Here is a 21957-nt window from a genome sequence, read left to right as displayed (position 1 = left end):
ACCAGTCTATTGTTCCATGTCCAGTTCTAACTGTTGCTTCCTGACCTGCATACAGATTTCTCAAGAGGCAGGTCAGGTGGTCTGGTATTCCCATCTTTTTCAGAATTTTCCACAGTTTATTGTAATCCACACATATGCTTTGGCATAGTCCACACATGTGATCTACACATATCCTTTGGCATACTCAATAAAAGCAGAAATAGATGTTTTTCTGGAACTCGCTTGCTTTTTTGATGATCCAGCGGATGTTGGCAATTTGATCTCTGGTTCCTCTGTCTTTTCTAAAAACAAGCTGGAACATCTGGAAATTCACGGTTCACGCATTGCTGAAGCCTGGCTTGGAGAATTTTGAGCATTATTTTACGAGCATGTGAGATGAGTGCAATTGTGCGGTAGTTTGAGCATTCTTTGGCATTGCCTTTCTTAGGGATTGAAATGAGAACTGATCTTTTCAGTCCTGTGGCCACTGCTAAGTTTTCCAAATTTGTTGGCATGTTGAGTGTAGCACTTTCACAGCATCATCTTTCAGGATTTGAAATAGCTCAACTGGAATTCCATCACCTCCACTAGCTTTGTTCGTAGTGATGCTTTCTAAGGCCCACTTGACTTCACATTCCAGGATGACTGGCTCTAGGTGAGTGATCACACCATCGTGATTATCTGGGTCGTGAAGATCTTTTTTGTACAGTTCTTCTGAGTATTCCTGCCACCTCTTCTTAATATCTTCTGCTTCTGTTAGGTCCATACCATTTCTGTCCTTTATCGAGCCCATCTTTGCATGAAATGTTCCCTTGGTAGCTCTAATTTTCTTGAAGAGATCTCTAGTCTTTCCCATTCTGTTGTTTTCCTCTATTTCTTTGCACTGATGGATGAGGAAGGCTTTCTTATCTCTCCTTGCTATTCTCTGGAATTCTGCATTCAAATGGGTATATTTTTCCTTTTCTCCTTTGCTTTTCGCTTCTCTTCTTCTCACAGCTATTTATAAGCCTCCTCAGACAGCCATTTTGCTTCTTTGCATTTCTTTTCCGTGGGGATGGTCTTGATCCCTGTCTCCTGTACAATGTCACGAACCTCCATCCATAGTTCATCAGGCACTCTATCAGATCTACTCCCTTAAATCTATTTCTCACTTCCACTGTATAATTGTAAGGGATTTGATTTAGGTCATACCTGAATGGTCTAGTGGTTTTCCCCACTTTCTTCAATTTAAGTCTGAATTTGGCAATAAGGAGTTCATGATCTGAGCCATAGTCAGCTCCTGGTCTTGTTTTTGCTGACTGTATAGAGCTTCTCCATCATTGGATGCAGAGAGTATAATCATTCTGATTTCGGTGTTGGCCATCTCTTGATGTCCATGTGTAGAGTCTTCTCGTGTTGTTGGAAGAGAGTGTCTGCTATAACCAGTGTGTTCTCTTGGCAAAACTCTATTAGCCTTTGCCCTGCTTCATTCTGTACTCCAAGGCCAAATTTGCCTGTTACTCCAGGTGTTTCTTGACTTCCTACTTTTGCATTCCAGTCCCCTATAATGAAAAGGACATCTTTTTTGGGTGTTAGTTTAAAAGGTCTTGTAGGTCTTCGTAGAACCATTCAACTTCAACTTCTTCAGCATTACTGGTCAGGGCACAGACTTGGATTTCTGTGATATTGAATAACAGAGATCATTCTGAACTGCTTAGTGGATCTAAAACTGCCCCTCCTCATAGTGCCTCAAGGACCTCCAAGACATGGAACCCCAGTTCCTGGGAATAAAGTGTTAGAGCTAACCCCCACAGCTAACCCTCACCTTCTCCTTCAACCAGAAAAGCCATGCTTATTAATCTATTAAAATCCTGGGCCTCTGCTTAAAAAACCACTGGTGAGGGGGGAGGGATTCACTGCAAGAGATTGGATTGACACAGACACACTGCTATACATAAGACAAGTAATAAGGACCTACTGCAGAGCACAGTGAACTCTACTCAGTACTCTCTAATGGCCCATATGGGAAAAGGACCTAAAGAAGGCTGGCTAGGCATTCATACAGCAGATTCACTTTGCTATATAATACAAGCAAATGTGATTTGACTGCAAATCAATTATACCCCAATAAAAATTAAAACCATTAGTCTCTTCTAGCCTTAAATGTTCTCCTTCAGATAACATTTATGTTCTCTGGCAAGGTCCTTTCCCACTTCACCCTCAAACGAAAAAGGCTTTGGTTCTTTACTGACTAGAAACCAGTGTGCACCTTTTACGCTGGAATTCCTTCTTCCCTCTAGTTTCAGCACCTACCCAATCAATGGCACAGAAGACGATAAAATATGCACAGGCCTGAACCTCTTACAAGGTAAGGGTATGGAGGAGTTATTTGTGTCCATTCCTTTTGTCTCTTCCCTCCTTCTCTTGTTGGTTTAGGTACATCTTTCTACCTCCTTCGATAAGGGCACATCTATATTTCTCTCAGATATGTGTAGGCTGTAACTCACAATTTAAGCTCCTCCACAACACACCTAACTCATTTCTGTATACTGCCAATTATGCTAAACCTTTTCCTAATTTTAAGTACTAGCTGAATATACTCACTTGAAACTGTTCTATGGTATACAGAAAGAAAAGACATTGTTTGTATTTCCTACTTCCAGAAATGACAGAGTGGGAACAGAAATACCTATGTTTTACCAAAAAAGAGCTTTCTTGTCCTAAACCAAAACTATACATCTTATCCAGAATAAAAATCCGAAGGCTCAGTGATAGACACTTGGTAGTTTCCCACTTCCCCAGATCTTAATTTAACATTTATATACATGCGGTGTGTGCTCAGTCACTCAGTGTGGTCCGACTCTTGTATAACCCCATGGACTTTAGCCCTTCAGGCTCCTCTAGCTGTGGGGATTCTCTAGCCTGGAGTGAGTTGCCCTGCCCTCCTCCAGGGGATATTCTCAACCCAGGGATTAAACCCACGTCTCCCACATTGCAGACAAATTCTTTACCGTCTGAGCCATCAGGGAAGTCCATTTGTATACATAATACAATATAATTAAACTAACAATTGTGGATTTATTTCACAACTCATGTATGTTATCTGAATGTTCCCATTAAAGTCCAGATATTAATACTTTGGTTTTCTTTTTCTTTGAAAGTAAGGTCTACCCTACTCTACTGCTTGAGACATAACTTAAAAATGGTTTTTATTATAAATCAATCTGGTTGGATATGAGAATTATAACTTTAGAAATTAGAACTGGTTTACCTAAAAGTTTACCTATCAGTGACATAAAATTGGTTTTCTTCATCAAAGTCTCCATTAAGAAAGTCAAAATGGAATACATAAACCAGAAGCCATTCACAATATACTCAAATCCAGACTACATTAAGAAGTCCTATATATCCACAAGACAAGTAAACCAACTTAAAAAGAAAAAGGTAACATATAACTGGGTACTTAATAATAGAGGACATTCAAATGGCCAATAAGAATATGACAATGTGGCCAACATCATTAAACTTCAGAGAAATATGAAAAACACAATGATAGACCATTACATTCCCCTAATAATGGCTAAAATTTTTTGAAAATGAGATGTAATTAATATATTACATTAGCTTCAGGTACGCAACATAATCATGTTTTGCATATATTGGGAAATGACCATAAATTTTTTCCCCAGTTTTACTGAGATATAATGGTTTGACTGAGCATAATGGTTTGACTTATACATACTGTGAAATGGTTACTCTAAGTTTAGCTGATATGGATCATCTCATATAAGTACAATAAAAAGAATAAGAAAAAAATATGTTGTTTTTTTTCTTGTAATGAGAACCCATAAGATCTAGTCTCTGAACTTTTCATACGTATCACAGAGCAGTGTTAACTAGTCATCATGCTGTACATTACATCCCTAGTGCTTATTTATCTATTCTTTTTTTTTTTTGAATGTAAATTCTTTTTTTTAAAAATATGGAACGCTTCACGAATTTGCGTGTCATCCTTGCGCAGGGGCCATGCTAATCTTCTCTGTATCGTTCCAATTTCAGTATATGTGCTGCCGAAGCGAGCACTATCTTCTAACTCTTGACCATGCTCCTCTAATTCTCTTTTACACACACACATACCCTCTGAGAACCACAAATCTGATCTCTCCTTCTGAGTTTTGCTTTTCAGATTCCACATAAAAGAGAGACCATACAAAATCTGTCTTTATCTGACTTATCCATTCTGTACAATGCCTTCAATGCCCATCCACAGTACAAATTGTAGGATTCTTTAACAACTGAAATGTATTCCATTGTGTACATACATACCACATCTTCACTAGCCATTCATTTCTCAATGAACACTTAGGTTGTTTCCATGTCTTGGCTATTATAAACAATGCTATTATGAACATAAGACTATAGTTATCTTTTCAAGTTAGCATTTTCATTTCCTCTGGATGTATTCTCAGAAGTGGAATTGCTGAATCATACGGTTCTTCTATTTTAATTTTTTGACGATCCTCCATAGAATTTTCCGTAGTGGCTGTATCAGTTTACAATCCTACCAACAGTGAACAAGGGACCCCTTTTCTCCACATTTATCTGTCTTTCTGAAGGCATCCATTCTAAGAGGCATGAGAGATATCTCATTATGGTTTTGATTTGTATTTGCCTAATAATCACCAGATGGTCAACACTGAAATCACACTGATTATATTCTTTGCAGCCAAAGATGGAGAAGCTCTATACAGTCAGCAAAAACAAGACCAGGAGATGACTGTGGCTCAGATCACGAACTCCTTATTGCCAAATTCAGACTGAAATTGAAGAGTGTGGGGAAAACTACTAGACCATTCAGGTATGACCAAAATCAAATCCCTTACGATTATACAGTAGAAATGAGAAATAGATTTAAGGGACTAGATCTGATAGATAGAGTGCCTGATGAACTATGGACGGAGGCTCATGACATTGTACAGGAGACAGGGATCAAGACCATCCCCACGGAAAAGAAATGCAAAGAAGCAAAATGGCTGTCTGAGGAGGCTTACAAATAGCTGGGAAAAGAAGAGAAGTGAAAAGCAAAGGAGAAAAGGAAAGATATACCCATTTGAATACAGAGTTCCAAAGAATAGCAAGGAGAAATAAGAAAGCCTTCCTCAGCGATCAATGCAAAGAAATAGAGGAAAACAACAGAATGAGAAACACTAGAGATCTCTTCAAGAAAATTAGAGCTACCAAGGGAACATTTCATGCAAAGATGGGCTCAATAAAGGACAGAAATGGTATGGACCTAACATAAGCTGAAGATATTAAGAAGAGGTGGCAAGAATACACAGAAGAACTGTACAAAAAAGATCTTCACGACCCAGATAATCACGATGGTGTGATCACTCACCTAGAGCCAGTCATCCTGGAATGTGAAGTCAAGTGGGCCTTAGAAAGCATCACTACGAACAAAGCTAGTGGAGGTGATGGAATTCCAGTTGAGCTATTTCAAATCCTGAAAGATGATGCTGTCAAAGTGCTGCACTCAACATGCCAGCAAATTTGGAAAACTCAGCAGTGGCCACAGGACTGTAAACATCAATTTTCATTCTAATCCCTGAGAAAGGCAATGCCAAAGAATGCTCAAACTACTGCACAATTGCACTCATCTCACACGCTAGTAAAGGAATGCTCAAAATTCTTCAAGCCAGGCTTCAGCAGTACGTGAACTGTGAACTTCCAGATGTTCAAGCTGGTTTTAGAAAAGGCAGAGGAATCAGATATCAAATTGCCAACATCCGCTGGATCATCAAAAAAGCAAGCGAGTTCCAGAAAAACATCTATTTCTGCTTTATTGACTATGCCAAAGCCCTTGGACTGTGTGGATCATAATAAACTGGGGAAAATTCTGAAAGAGATGGGAATACCAGACCACCTGACCTGCCTCTTGAGAAATCTATATGCAGGTTAGGAAGCAACAGTTAGAACTGGACATGGAACAACAGACTGGTTCCAAATAGGAAAAAGAGTACGTCAAAGCTGCATATTGTCACCCTGCTTATTTAACTTATATGCAGATTACATCATGAGAAACCCTGGGCTGGAAGAAGCACAAGCTGGAATCAAGATTGCCGGGAGAAAATATCAATAACCTCAGATATCCAGATGGCACCACCCTTATGGCAGAAAGTGAAGAGGAACTCAAAAGCCTCTTGATGAAAGTGAAAGAGGAGAGTGAAAAAGTGGGCTTAAAGCTCAACATTCAGAAAACGAAGATCATGGCATCTGGTCCCATCACTTCATGGGAAATAGATGGGGAAACAGTGGAAACAGTGTCAGACTTCATTTTTCTGGGCTCCAAAATCACTGCAGATGGTGACTGCAGCCATGAAATTAAAAGATGCTTACTCCTTGGAAAGAAAGTTATGACCAACCTAGATAGCATATTGAAAAGCAGAGACATTACTTTGCCAACAATGGTCTGTCTAGTCAAGGCTATGGTTTTTCCAGTGGTCGTGTATGGATGTGAGAGTTGGACTGAAGAAAGCTGAGCGCCAAAGAATTGATGCTTTTGAACTGTGGTGTTGGAGAAGACTCCAACTTGGACTGCAAGGAGATCCAACCAGTCCATTCTAAAGGAGATCAGTCCTGGGTGTTCTTTGGAAGAACTGATGCTGAAGCTGAAACTCCAATACTTTGGCCACCTCATGCGAAAAGTTGACTCATTGGAAAAGATCCTGATCCTGGGAGGGATTGGGGGCAGGAGGAGGAGATAACAGAGGATGAGATGGCTGGATGGCATCACCGACTCGATGGACATGAGTTTGGGTGAACTTCAGGAATTGGTGATGGACAGGGAGGCCTGGCGTGCTGCGATTCATGGGGTCCCAAAGAGTCGGACACAACTGAGCGACTGAACTGAATTGAATATCTAGTGATGCAGAGCATCTTTTCACATAATTATTATTTCTTTATCTTCTTCAGAAAAATGTATATTCAGGTCTTTTCCCCATTTTTTAATTGAATTATTTGCTACTGAGTTGTATAAGTTCTTATTAGACATTAACTCCTTATCAACTATATGGTTTGCTTGTTATACATTTTTAGACATTAACTCCTTATTAACTATATGGTTTGCAGGTATTTTCTCCCATTCCACAGGCTTTCTACTTTGTTGATTGTTTCTCGTTTTTGGGTCGATGTAGTCTCGCTTATTTCGGTGCTTGTGCTTTTGGAGTCATATTCAAAAAGTCATTGCCAAGAGCCACATTAAGGAGTTTTTATCCTGTTTTCTTCTAGAAGTTTCATGGTTTCAAGTCTTACATTTAAGTCATGCACCCACTTCAAGCTAACTTCTGTGAGTGGTGTAAGACAGTGGTCTAGTTTCATTCTTTTTCATGGGAATATTCAATTTCCTCAGCATCATTAACTGAAGAGACTCTTTTTTCCATTGAGTTTTCTTGGCTCCCTCCTCAAATATTAGTTGACCATATATGTGTGGGTTTGTTTCTGGGATCTCAAGTCTTTGATCCGTTTCATTGATCATTGATCTGTTTTTGTTTCAGATCTGTTTCATTCATCTGTTTTTGCACCACTGCCATACCATTTAATGACTACAGCTTTACAGTACAGCATGAAAGCAGGAAGTGTGGTACTTTCCACTTTGTTCTTCTTTCAGGATTGCTCTGGTTATTCAGAGTATTCTGTGGTTCTGTATACATTTTAGATTTTTTTTTTCTAATTCTGTAAAAATAAGGCCACTGAAATTTTGATAGGGATCACACTGAATCTAGAGATGATTTTTGGCAGTAATGACATTTTAACAATATTAATTCTCATAATCCATGAACATGGGATAAAGATTTTAAAGTCGGTAATTCTACATGTAGGCAAGGACAACAAGAACTCTCATATGCAGGTGGTAGGAATGTAAATGGGTTCAACCAACTGGAAAACCATTGGCAACTTCCCTATGACTCAGTAATTCCATTCCTAGAGAAACGAAGGCTTATTTTCCTCAAAGGACATGTACCACCATATTTATACCAGTTTTATCCTTAATAGCCAAAAGCTGGATACAATCCAATACATAAGAGAATGGATAAACAACTGTGGTATATTTGTACACTGCAATAGTACAAAGAGCAATTAAAAAGAACCAGCTGCTAATAAACACAATAACACAGATGAATCTCACAAGCATTACACTGAGAGAGAGATATAAAACACAAAGAACAGCTATTTCGAAATCCTAATTATATGAAGCTCAGAACAGGCAAAAATAATCGATGGTAATAGAAAAGTCAAAATAGTGGTTCCTTCCAGGAAATGTGGGAAAAGTAGGTACTGATCCAAGGGGGAAGGAGGACTTCCCTGGTGGTCCAGTGGTTGGGAGTCTGCCTAGCAATGCAGGGGATGCAGGTTGGATCCCTGGTCAGGGAAGGTTCCACATGACATGCAGCAGCTGGGCCCATGTGCCACAACTTCCGAGCTGGCACTGCAGAGCCCAGGAGCTGCGATCACCGAAGCCCGAAAGCCCCAGAGCTCCACAACAGAAGAAAGCCCTTGCTCGCCTAACCAGAGAAAGCCCTCGCACAGCAACAAGGAGCCCACGCCACAGCCAAGACCCAGTGCAGCCAAAATTAAAAAAAGAAGGGGCAGCAAAGACTCTTCTGAGCTGCTGAAAATATTCTTTGACCTGGATGGTGGTTTCACAGACATGTACATACATAAAAATTAATAACCTGCTAAGTTTATTTTATACTTTTATCCGTCAACAAAAAAAGCTTAAAAAATAATTTTTACATGGTTCTTAACTCTATTTTTACAGTTATTCTCTTTAACTCTCTCCTTTGAACATCTTATAATCAGAAATTAGAATACCTACCAGTCACATGTATCTGTATAATAATTAAAAGCTATGCTAAAAGTAAACTGTATAATCTAAGTTCTTTGTAAGCAGATCCTATTTGTTACAAACAGAATCTAAATGAATACATGCTTAACAAAACAAACACTGAGGACTAAGAGCCTGTTTCAGATTAAAGACTGCAAAACAACAATTAAATGCAAACACAGGGCAGGAGCCTAGGATAGGATCCTGTATGGAAGAAGGGGTGGAAACTGCAGAAAAGGACTATACTGGATCAACTAGTAAATCTGAATACTGAATTATCTGTTAGATAAAAGAACCTTTCAAACCCATTCCTGAATTTGATAATTACACTGTGATTATGTAAGAGAACTTTCTGGTTCTTTAAACTTATTGATACATGCAGTAATAGTGGTTATAGTAATAGTAATAAGTAATAGTAATAGTAATAAGGGGCATTATGTCTACAATTTACTCCTAAACTATTTAGCAACAACAATAAAAACCATATACCCATATGTATCAAAAATAATAAAACATGGCAAAATATTAACAGGTGGGTCTATTCTTTTTATTATTACTATAACATTAACACAATTTTAAAGACTAACATGTAATTAATGGTAACGTTGTTGTGGTGTATTCATTCAAATATATCCTGTGTGCTTAATAAGTGACAGGTACTACCCTATCCTATGCACTGATTTCAGAAATGAATAAAGCAAGCACTGCTCTTTCAAGAGCTTCATCTTAAAAATAAATGATTAACTGCAGTATGATATACATGTCAGAAAGTAGGTGGGTGCCATGGGAATACAGAATCAGGATGCCTACCTCAGCCTTGAAGGGCTTCCCAACTGCCCATGTAGGAGACACCAGTTTGATCCCCAGTCCAGGAAGATGCCTGCAGAAGGAGATGGCAACCCACTCCAGTATTCTTGCCTGGAAAAATCCCAAGGACAGAGGAGCCTGGTGGGCTTCAATCCACGGGATCACAAAAAGTTGGGACACGAGTGAGCGACTGAACATCAACTCAGCCCTGGGCACAGGTGAGGTGTGAGGTGTGAGCTGGGGTGGTCACCTGGAAGGCTGTCATAAGCAGGGTCCTATCCTGTGGATACATCTGGGCTAGGACTTGAAAGATGACTAGAAGTTTATAAGACAAACAAGAAGAAAAAGATACTCCAGATAGCTGAGAACGGCTATAGCTGAAGAATTATAATGAGAAGAAATGGTACAACATGAGGCCATTAGTGTAATGTAACAAAGGCAGCTTTGACACCCTGTACACCCATACTTAAACATAATACAATGCTGCTGCTGCTAAGTCGCTTCAGTTGTCTCCGACTCTGCGCAACCTCACAGACTGCAGCCTACCAGGCTCCTCCATCCATGGGATTTTCCAGGCAAGAGTACTGGAGTGGGTTGCCATTGCCTTCTCCGATAATACAATGCTGCTGCTGCTGCTGCTAAGTCGCTTCAGTCGTGTCCGACTCTGTGCGACCCCACAGACGGCAGCCCACCAGGCTCCCCTGTCCTGGGATTCTTCGGGCAAGAACACTGGAGTGGGTTGCCATTTCCTTCTCCAATGCATGAATGTGAAAAGTGAAAGTGAAGTCGCTCAGTCGTGTCCGACTCTTCGAGATCCCATGGACTGCAGCCTACCAGGCTCCATGGGATTTTCCAGACAAGAGTACTGCAAGACTTCTTAATTATAAAAGTGACAAAGATTGGTTCACCTCTAAAATAAGGTACTCATTCTCAACAAGCATTTACCAGGAAAAAATTTTAATAGCTCACTTATATGTACAGATAACAAATGTAAAACCAACAAAGGGTTAATATCCAAAATATATAAACAGCTCATACAGTTCAATATCAAAAAAAAACAAAAACAAAAGAACAGTCAAAAAATGGGCAGAACCCAAACAGCCATTTCTCCAAAGACATACAGATGGCCAGTAAACACATGAAGAGAGGCTCAATATCGCACATTATTAGAGAAATGCATATCAAAACTATGAGATTATCGCCTCACATCAGCCAGAATGCCCATCATCAAAAAAAATCTACCAACAGTGATGCTGGAGAGGGTGTGGAGAAAAGGGAACCCTCCCGCACTGGTGGGAATGTAAACCGATACAGCCACTGTGGAAAACAGTACTCAGCTTCCTTAAAACACTAGGAATAAAATCACCGTATGACCCACCAATCCCACTACTCGGCCACTACTCCCGCCCTGAGAAAGGCACAGCGCCAGAATACACACGGGGTACTGGCAACGGCCAGGACGCGGAAGCAACCTAGACGCCTCCCGACACGTGAATGGATGAAGCAGCCGCGGTGCGCTTCCACAGTGGAGTACTGCTCAACCATAAAGCGATGAACTTGAGTCAACTGTAGTGAGGTGGATGGACCTAGACCGTGCTGGAGAGCCAAGTAACTCAGAAAGAGAAAAACGAGTGTCCTATGTTAACGCATATATACGGAATCGAGAAAAATGGTACTAATGAACATAGCAGAGACGGGACTGTGGACACAGTGGGGGAAGGCGAGGGTGGGGCAAATTACATACAACAGCGCAGTGTCAGTCGCTCAGTCGTGTCCGACTCTGTGCCCCCTGCGGACTGCAGCCCGCCAGGCTCCTCTGTCCATGGGATTCTCCAGGCAAGAACATTGGAGTGGGGTGCCATTTCCTTCTCCAGGGGATGTTCCCGACCCAGGTAGGCATCAAACCTGGGCCCCCTGCACTGCAGGCAGATTCTTTACCATCTGAGCTACCACGGAAATCCTATATACACAATATCACACATAAAACAGGTAGAAGAAGTTGCTAAATAACACAGGAAGCCCCACCTAGTGCTCTGTGATAACCTGGACGGGTCATCTCATGGCTGGGGATGGGTAGGGAGGCTCAGGAGGAAAAGTATATATATACATACACATACACAAATACACACACACACAACTGATTTGCATTACTGTACAGCAGAAACCAAAATTGTAATGCAATTTTCCACCAATAAAAGAATAAAATTTAAAACCAATTTTTAATACCAAATCTTCTTTGAATCAAACCATTCCTATATGATAATTCAGAGTTAACGTTCCTGGCACATGGAATAGGATTAACGCCTCAAATGATATCAGATAAAAATCTCTACGTAAGTGTAAAAAAATGTGCTACCCAAAGAACACCAGCATAGACAACGAAATCCTCTACCTAAAATCTATGTCCTATAAGCCTACAAGTGGTAGAATAAACCAGTAATTCCTCTGTACAAATTCTATCAAGATTAAATCACATAAGGGCACATTAAACTAAGTGTCATTATAATAAAATGCTGTTCTGCCAAATAATAAGCAGCAACATGAAATCTCGAAACCACATGTGAACTGCCAAGTATTCCATGTTCTCAAAAACAGTTGTTGTTTCACCACAATTGATAACAAAAATATACCAAGATTATCTTAATACAGCTTTTCAATAAAACCTAGAGAACATTTTTCACATCTCTATTCTACATCTACTTCACTACTGAATAAGTGTTCAGAAATAACCCAATTAACAAAGGTGAACCAAGTGATCAAAGAGAAGATTGGAAACTACTAATTAGGACGGCCATTAGCTTTCTACTGACGATTATTCACAGCTTCTCCCTGAGCGGCCTGCTTGCCACTGCTTCTTCAGCCCAGTCCACACACACAGCCCTTACAAGAGGTGTCAGATTCTGCTGTAGCAAAATAAACACTTCTACACACTCATACACGATGAAATAACACTAATACAATTACAATAAAGAAAATTAAAAGTTATTAAGCAACCTAAAATAAAACCCATAGTAGAAACCAGAGGGAAAAAAACATGGTAAAAACAAGAGAAAAAGTGCTTAACACATCAGCCTAAGCCTAATGATAGCTAAAAATTAAGACAAAACTTCTCCATATGTATTCACACAAGTGAAAATGAAAAGTGTAATATTAACATAAACTCCTATAAAATGGAGTAACAATCTGGTTTTCAGCTAAGACACTGATGGCGCGCCCCCTCCCTCAGCGTCGCTTCTATTGTGCTGCAGCACCACCAAGTGGCAGAAGGATACACTGCAACTCTGGAGGGCTGGTTGAATACTTTAACACTCAAAAAGAGCAACAAACTATGGACTGAACCTTCCAAAATTCTTAGGAAGGCCTAACTCCCAATATGACTGTACCTGGAGACGGGGCCTGTGAGGAGGTGGTGCAGGTTACATGAAGTCATGCAGGTGGGTCTCCAATCCGACAGGACTAGTGCCCTTTAAGAGGAGGAGACACCGGCAAACTAGCGCCCTGGGCTCTCAGTCACCCAGGGAAGGCCACGCGGGCACACAGAGGCAAGGCAGCTGACTGCAGGCCGAGGGAGAGCCTGCACCAGAAGTCCACCAACAGGCAGCTTGCTCTTAGACTTCCCAGCCTCCAGGAGTAGAAAATAAACGTCTACTGCTTATGCCACCCAGTCTGCAGTATTTTGTTATGGCAGCCTGAGTGGATTAATACAGCAATGCTACACCTTAATTCCACAATCTGTTCTTTATGAGAAAAGCATTCACTTAAAAGGAACAAAAGTCAAAAGATTTGCCTTTAAAAATTCTAGCCCTTAAAATAACAGAAATTTTAAAAAGTTTTTTCTAAACAAAAGTTTCTTTATCGGCTAAAAGAAGCTATTATTTAGATCAGAAAAGTTAGAAGTTAGGATTAATTTTTATTATCAAAGGGAACATTTTTTCCCCAAAATTAATCAACTGTGGTTCCTAAGTACACCTGTGCTTTCCTCAGAGCAAGACAAAATCTTTAAAACAGGGGAGGCGGAGGGAGATTCATACTGGTCCAAATAAGAGAGGCAAGTGTTAACAGGAAATACATATATGTACTTAAAATCAAATTTCTTCTGCTTACATCTGGGTATGTGTTTAGAAATTCTCACCAATTTACAAACATTCCTGACTGCCTATATATTAAATAGCAGCAAAGAACACGAACTCCAGAACCCAAATACCAGGGTTTGTGTCTCTGTTTTGTGCTTACTGAGTACTCAACAGCTCTGTTTCAGTTACCCATCTGTAAAAATAGAGATAACTTCCCATAAAAGCTGCATCTTCCCCTACAGGAGTCTCCATTCTCCCACTCCCCTGGCCCCAAGAATAAATTTTATTTACTTTCTTACAAATTACGGTGATCCACTGGAATCAGCACCACACAGACAGGATAACTTTCTATCTCAGTACCCAGAGCAGAGAGCAAAGAGGAGAAACCAAGGTGAAAACTGTCCTGGTTCACAGGTTAACTTTCTCTTTTTATCCCAAATACCCGATTTCTGCATCATCCCGACTCTTTATAATATCATGTATAAAACTCATGAGATGGAGCATTCCAGCAGTAGATGCAGGCAGAGCCCTTGGGTCTAGGGTCCTACAGTTTTCCAAGATTAGGCATTTGATTCCTCAGAAAAGATCCAATTATAAAGATAGCCCATACCACCTAATTTAGCCTAAATTTCTGTTACTGCAGTTAATATTTCTTTCTGGACCTGGACAACTATCTCACTACTGTAGAAGTCTACTCCATGTATAAGGCATACGGATTAACTCCACCAAATAGGACAGTATGGCTCCCATTTTGCCCTTCTTTATAAGCAAGACGACTACAAAAACTGAAGACATGAAAGGGAAGACTTTAAGTACTCCACTTCATCTCCTGCCATCTGCAGAAAATAAAGGAAAAGCTCTTAAGAGGATGTGGCATTTCCTTACCTGCTCCCTAAATAGTTTTCAATTTTAAAGGGTGGGCATAAAACGTCTTTGGTATAAGCTGTTGCAAAATACTTGCTCAGATAAGCTGTTTCACACTCAATTTAAAATGCAGCATTTTCAGTCATTTTAAAAATCCTACTCCAAAGTAAATAAGCATTGATACTTTTTCTACAGTAAATGACCACTAGTGGTTTTTAAGAATTTTAACTATTATCCCTCACTAACAAATAGACTCGAACCATGCGGTGAACACTGCTCCAGAAAAACATTGAGCAAAAAAAAGAGATTCAAATAAAATATGCCACAAAATCCATACTGCCATCTCAAAAAAAAAAAAAAAATCTCAAAATTCAATCACTACCAGCTTAGACTCTAGAAAGATATCACTTCTAGTTATGAATATCTTGCTTTTAGAAACAAGTCCTTGAGTTAGACTCCTAATAATTTTATATCTTACACAGATTTGTCCACTTTCTCTAGCTATTGAGCAGCATATACTAAAACTATAATGGAACAAAAACCTTTCAACTCCTAGTCCAGTTCTCTTTCCATTTTATCATATTTCCTCATAGCGCAACTCCTCAAATGTCAAAGACAAGGTGTACTGTTGTAAACTGATAAATAAGAATACCGTATACAATGTACCACAATGTATTACTGTGGGCCACAGCCAACTGGTTACATTTGATAAACAATTTAAGTAAGAGTGAACATCCTCCTTTTACAAATAAGAAACTAAGGCCCCATACAGACAGCTAGTCTGTGGCAGTCTTTTGGGGAAAAAGTGACCTCCATCTAGAAAGATACCCAGTTAAGATTGAATGGGCAGAAGAGAGGCGTTTCCAGGTAGGAAAATCACATAAGCAAAAGCTTACTGGATAAAACAAATCAATCAATTCAGAGGACAAAGAATAAATTCTTTGACCAAGAATGCTATGCTAAGTAGCTTCAGTCGTGTCCGACCCTGTGCGACCCCATAGATGGCAGCCCACCAGGCTCCCCATCCCTGAGATTCTCCAGGCAAGAACACTGGAGTGGGTTGCCATTTCCTTCATTTTCTTCTTGACTAAGAATAAAGACAGACAAATTTAGGAATGGCTAAGTTTTGTGTTGGGGGTAGGAAAGGGAGTTTCAACTCTTAAAAGAATTAAACTTCATCCTACAGGCAAAGGGAAGCTAGAGTGGGCTTTTACCAATAGATGTAAACGTCTCAGAAATTGTGCGTTTGTCTAGAAGCCCAGACTATAAACATAAAACAAAAGTTATAAGAGCCAAAATATTTAACCAATCTATTTATTTAATCCAATTAAATATTTAATCCAATTCTAAAAGGAAAAGTGGAAAAGATATTACAAAAAAGGTTAAATAATAAAATAAAATATGTACAATGAAAGAAAATGAAACAAATGAGAGAAGAATAAATGACAGAGGTGGACAAACAAATTAACAGTTACATAACAAAAGATATTACTCCATGCAGGCAGTCAAGTTCTGGAAAGAGGATTAAATGATCCAAACAAGTCCAGTCTCCAAAGCTAAACAACACTCAAAGCACAGCCACCAAACGCATCAAACTGCAGTAACTCACCTCTCTAGCAGCACAATCATGAGGAGCTTCTTCTTTATTTACTTTTCCTTTTGGAAATCCCCAGCCTGATTTTGCGAGGTACCCCTGAACCAGTAGTACCTGCAAAACAATCAACAGGTAAAAATAAAACTTGCTCTCCTTTCCCATATTCCTTTCTAAAAGCCAGAAGTGCTTTTCTCCTTACTTCAGATAACTGTTATCGCCAACAATTTTACTTGGTTAACTATCTTCCAGGAGGCTAGATATAATATTACTTTTCCTATGAAGAAAGGCATTCTGCCCATTTTAAAGTATTTCTTCAGCAATCAAGTTCCTTTACAATATGCCATACTGCAACAGGTATGAATTATTAAGACCCAGAATGCAGACAAAGTATGCAAATTTTGGCCTTGTAGCACTAAAAATCTAAGTATACATTTAAAACCTCAGTTCAGAACATTATAGATATAACATTAGGATGAAAACAGCTGACTACCATTTCACTTAAAAATTCTGTATTACTCTCACTCACATTTTCAAGTGTCTCATCAAGAATAATTGCACCATATGTTGGCACTCCCATTTTATATTCCTTCCATTCATCCAAAATTTTTTCCACATCTTCACCTTGAGGCAGCAAAAATGGACAATGATTGAAGAGTACACCATGTGTTAAGGAAGCCATTTACTTTCTACCTTAATACAGTTTAAGCACATATATATAGAGAGAGATCTTTTTAAATGAATTTTGTATTTTATACACAATTACTCACATCTTCACCTCATTTAAGTGTATCCTTCTTGTCTTTTCACATTTTTTTTCTCCTGAACAAAACATTTCTAACTTCTGCATTTAGCCTAGGCACAAATCAAGTAAACTTTGAATACACATACTCCGGCACCCTAAGTTAACACCAAAAAACTCAGGGCCACGTTAGCACTTCCGATCACTAAGTGTGTCGAATTTATCATATTAAGGGTCAACAGATACTGAAACTGACAGCAAGAAATATAAGCACAGTACACACAGCAAGAGGCAGGAGCCATCAGAGTAACCAGAAGTGGGAATTCCCTGGCAGTACAGTGGTTAGGACTCTGCTTCCACTGCAGGGGGTACAGATTCAATCCCTGGTTGAGGAACTAAGATCCCACAAGCCTCTCAGCCGCCCTCCTCCCCCAAAAAAGAAGCAGAAGTAGCTAACTCTAACTCTGGGAAGCAGAACTAGAGATGAATGAAGCATGCCACCCTACAGGGCTGAATATTTTTCTTTACCATGTGTATGTATCGCTTTTATAATTTAAAACATTTTAAAGATGAAGATTAAGGATTATAGAGAAATGTAAATATGAGTATTAAGGAAAGTATGGCCTGTTTCAAAAGAAACTGGGTATGTCTCTCCAAAACTGAGCAGAGCAAAATAATTTTTTTCTAAAGTAAATAAAACCTAAACCTGTAAACTATATGCTCAGGCTTCCAATACTCATATGCTACCAAATGCCTCATTACAACACTGTTAATTATGAAACCTATGGGCAAATTATAATTTATGACAGTGTTTCTCAAACGGAGGACATTCTCAAGGGTTTTCAAGTTCTGTGAAAGCTTACATATTCTGTCTTTTCATTTTTCTGTTAATGTAAGAAAGGAAGGTTTTGTAACAGATAAGGCAAAGAAAGGTGCAGGGAAAACTTGTACACACACGTTGACATCCTTAAAGAAGTCAGCATTACATTCACATTAACTACTCAGTTAAACAAAAACATGACATTAAATTCATTTTATGGAAACGAGTTTTATGAGCTATACCTTTTTCTGTTTAAAAATATGCTTTGGTTTTATAGCTGCAGTAAGAAATAAGGTTCTCAAAGAGCTCAAAAAAGGCAACCATCTATAACAACACTGTATTAAATAGGCAAGCACTAGGCTAAAAATGGAGAAGGCAATGGCACCCCACTCCAGTGTTCTTGCCTGGAGAAGCCCAGGGACGGGGGAGCCTGGTGGGCTGCGGTCTATGGGGTCGCACAGAGTCAGACACGACTGAAGCGACTTAGCAGCAACAGGTTAAAATATTTTTTGTTTTCATTTATGGAGTGGGGAAATCGTGTGGATATAATATTAACTATTCCATAAAGCTCTATGGAAGAATTTTGGAAGATTCCAGCTTCCTATCAATTCTGAAAGCTATTTCCCATTAAAAGTCTGGCCTGAGATATTTAGTAAAAAATTCCTTATGTGTTTTAGGTCACCACAGATTTTATTTTTTAATCTAACTATATCTTTTAAATAAATGGATATTTTTTCCATTAAAAATTAACCACAGGGGAAAAAATATGAAAATAACCCAGGAATAGAAGTAACTTCCAATAGTGTTAAAGAGGAAGTGTCAAAGAGGAAGACACTTATCTCGTCTTTTTCCTTTCTCTTCCTTCCGCCTACGACATTCCTAATAATTTCACAGTGCATTAGTGTCTCTATAACAAAGTTTTAGTTCATCTTTCTATCCATTAAACAACTTCTTCAAAAATAACAAATTAAAATCAACAGACATAATCTTGAAAATTATCTATACTCTTCATTTATCCATTTTTTTTCCTACCCCAAAATCACCATAAAAAGAGTCAGCTGATGAACCAATCAACTGCAGACCAAGATATATTTTAAATTAATGATGAAAAGTACTTGCTCAAGTCCACACAATTAGCAAATAACAGAACCCAATCCAAAATGACATCAATTTCTTCAATGAAGACAACTCTTCAATCTTCCTCCATATTCAATAGTACATAAAGTAATTCATTCCAACAATGGAGTGGAAAGTTTTTTGTTTTTTTTGGTTTTTTTGGAGTGGCGAGTTTTTAAATACCACTTTTATTTAATGAGACAATGTACTTAACTCAAAAAACCCTATGATATGCTCTGAGTAATGATAATTATTTTCTAATTTTTACTAAAATTATTGACTACTGCCTTATTTTCTTAACCATCAAACTAAATTATTTTGCATCTTCAATCTTGGCTTACTGGGCCTTACCAACATTTCTAAGAGAAAGACTGAAGATCACACTGATTACATAAAGAATGGAAGCTTTAAGCACATACGTCTACTTGTATTACACATATCCCCTTTCTTAACAATTCAGGGATTCTTTAGTAGACTCTTTTCAACATTTCTGCAAAAACATGAAAAATACACTCTAACTGTAGACAATCATTTCGCTGTAACTACCATCCAAAATCCTTCTGTTATCACAGATGACATCAATTTCCTCTCGGGACAACTTGTCAAGCTCTAGCCCCAGTTCCCTGTATTCCTTGTCCTTCACATCCACGCCCACTTCTGGGACCAACTCCCACAGCAACAATCTGCACCTTGCCATCAACAGAACTATTACAGTGCTTTGATTAGAATAAAAGATCTTGGCCATAATTTTATACAGCAGTCTTTTAAGTAGTCACAATATATGGTTATTCTACATCTATTTTTGACTGTTCTCCTGTCTCCATATTAGCACCCTCTGGCTTTCATTTTCTTCTCTCCACAATATGGTCCATCACTTCAATCAATGTCTTAGCAATATTCAAAATTCTTTTGCCACAGTTATGAATATAGCTCCCCAGCAAAACCTCAACCCAGAAGCAAGTCCAGGACAGTCAATCTATACCACATACTGGGGTATGTAGTATATACTCAGGCAAGTACTACTGGCGCATACTCAGTTAAGTGCTAACCTGAGTAGCCACTAGAGAAAAGTCACAGGACTATGCACAATTAACAAAAGAAAAAACAGAGTCACAGAAAAGCCCTACTATTTGTCCAAGGCTGCACGACTGGTAAATGGCAAAGATGGGATGGTAACGCAAGGGATGTGGCTCCAGAATTCATACTATTAACTTTTACTCTAGTCTCACAGGTACCACAGATCAGTGCATCCGTCATGCCCCCACAAAATTTCTCCTTTATTTCTCTACAAATGGAATGGCACACCCATCCACTCAATCGCTCAGATCAGAAACCTGGATACCATCCTTGACTCCTTCCTCTACCTCTCCTCAGACATTCAAGTTAAGACAAAGTTTACCTCCTAAATATCACTGAAATTTAATATCTTCTATTCACTTCTATCAGAAGTTTCCATTTCTCTCTCGTAAATTAATGAAACAGCATCTTAACTAGGCTTCCAATCTGATGTTCCTCCAACTCACTGCCTGCACTGTCTCAGGAATGTTTTTCAAAACATCCCTAGACAGAAGTAAAGAAATGTGGCAAAACGTTAACAATGGGCAAATACACAGAAAGGGCATGATGGCACTTGATTTAACATTCTTTCCACTTCTCTGCAAGTTAAACTTTTTTCCTGAAGTCTTTTTTTAATCTCCTACATTCTTTTATTACCCTTATGGGTAAAGTCCAGACAAATACGGCCCACTAGACTCTGCCTCCAAAGAAGATTTTTATCTATTGTCAAATTGGAGTGGGATTACTCTCTTCACTATTTCTAATGAACCCTAGGCTACCTTATCAAAACCTATCAGACTTTAGTGTAATCACGTCCTTTCCTGCCTGTCATCTTAAAGACAGCAACCAAATACACCTTGTTCAATGCCTGGCACAGAGGAAGCACTCAATTATTTAATGGAGTCTACCACATTAGAAGAAGCTTTTTCTTCCACATAGTGAATTAGAAGAAACTTAACTAAAACAGGGGCACTTTTTTTTTTAATAATAAGGAAAGTTTTAAAAATTCATATATATAAGCACAATTCCAATTGTGTTTCAGGAAAAACTGCAATTCAGGAGACTCTGGGTTAGGAAGATCCCCTGGAGAAGGAAATGCCAACCCACTCCAGTATTCTTGCCTGGAGAATCCTGACCTCTTGCCTAGGGTCAGAAGAGTCAGACATAACTTAGTGACTAAACCACCACATAAGCACAAAATCTTATCCAGAACCCCAAAATACGTACAGTTGCTCTTGTAAGACCCCCAAGTCTATGCAAAACAGACCAAAACCAAAGAAGACAGCCTTCTTATTTTATCCATGTTTCTCCAATTAGATTATAGCTCCTTAAAAACAGTGTTCTATGATTTCCTCATAAAATCTGCTACCAAGACTCTAACAAAGATAGTGCTCCACAATACTTCTATTCCTCCTTTTTTCATTTACTTCTCCATACTTGCTGAAAAACTTTCAAAGGTTAACAGCTATATAGAATAAACAGTTTCATTCATTTTCTGCAGGGGTTCCTTATTTCATGCAGCTAAGACAAAGCACAGGGAGCGGAGTATGAGGGTTACTTTAAATCACCTGTTCCCACTCCCTCTAGTGTAGTACAGTGAACTTACGGGTAGAGCTCCACATCAACACATGGTTTATGCTGAAAAACAATGACCAAGAGAATAAAAATCAAAGCATTTTGGCTCAAGATTTTAAAACTCACAAATTCCCCTACATAATTTCCATCCCTATCTCCTCTTGGATCCCTGTAAGAATCTTAGTAAAAATTTACTTTCCAAGGTATTGCTTATCATTTCCAACTCCCCAATTTTGCTCCATACCTTTTCTTTATCTACAATGTATTTCCCACTCCAGCCTGCTTATAGGAAATGTATCGAATGAAAATTCTACATTCCCTTTAAAACACAGCCTTGCTTAAACTTGCATAAAACTTTCCACCTTCTGCCAAATTCTAAAAACAGTATCAAGAGCATTAGCAATTTACCAGGTTTTTGGCCTTGTGACACAGCTTCCTTTTATAATCTTAAATATTCGTGTGAATCTTTTA

The 21957-nt window shown here is 38.8% G+C and overlaps 1 protein-coding gene and 1 non-coding gene across 2 annotated transcripts in view; both read right to left on the bottom strand.

Moving 5' to 3' along the window:
• Positions 1 to 21957, bottom strand: part of DCP2 (decapping mRNA 2) — a 54456-nt gene that overhangs the window by 18967 nt on the left and 13532 nt on the right. Inside the window, exons 3-4 of the mRNA XM_006056868.4 lie at positions 16707 to 16834; positions 16196 to 16294 (exon numbers count right to left, since the gene is read on the bottom strand). Coding sequence (XP_006056930.1) covers positions 16196 to 16294; positions 16707 to 16834 — 227 coding nt within the window. The remainder of the gene's footprint in view (positions 1 to 16195; positions 16295 to 16706; positions 16835 to 21957) is intronic.
• Positions 3935 to 4041, bottom strand: LOC112577896. The gene has a single exon (XR_003102095.2). It is a non-coding gene; the product is annotated as a U6 spliceosomal RNA (small nuclear RNA).

Source organism: Bubalus bubalis, chromosome 11, assembly GCF_019923935.1.
Source record: "Bubalus bubalis isolate 160015118507 breed Murrah chromosome 11, NDDB_SH_1, whole genome shotgun sequence".
In the NCBI taxonomy this organism is placed as follows: domain Eukaryota; kingdom Metazoa; phylum Chordata; class Mammalia; order Artiodactyla; family Bovidae; genus Bubalus; species Bubalus bubalis.
This window is presented reverse-complemented; position numbering and strand designations above follow the sequence as displayed.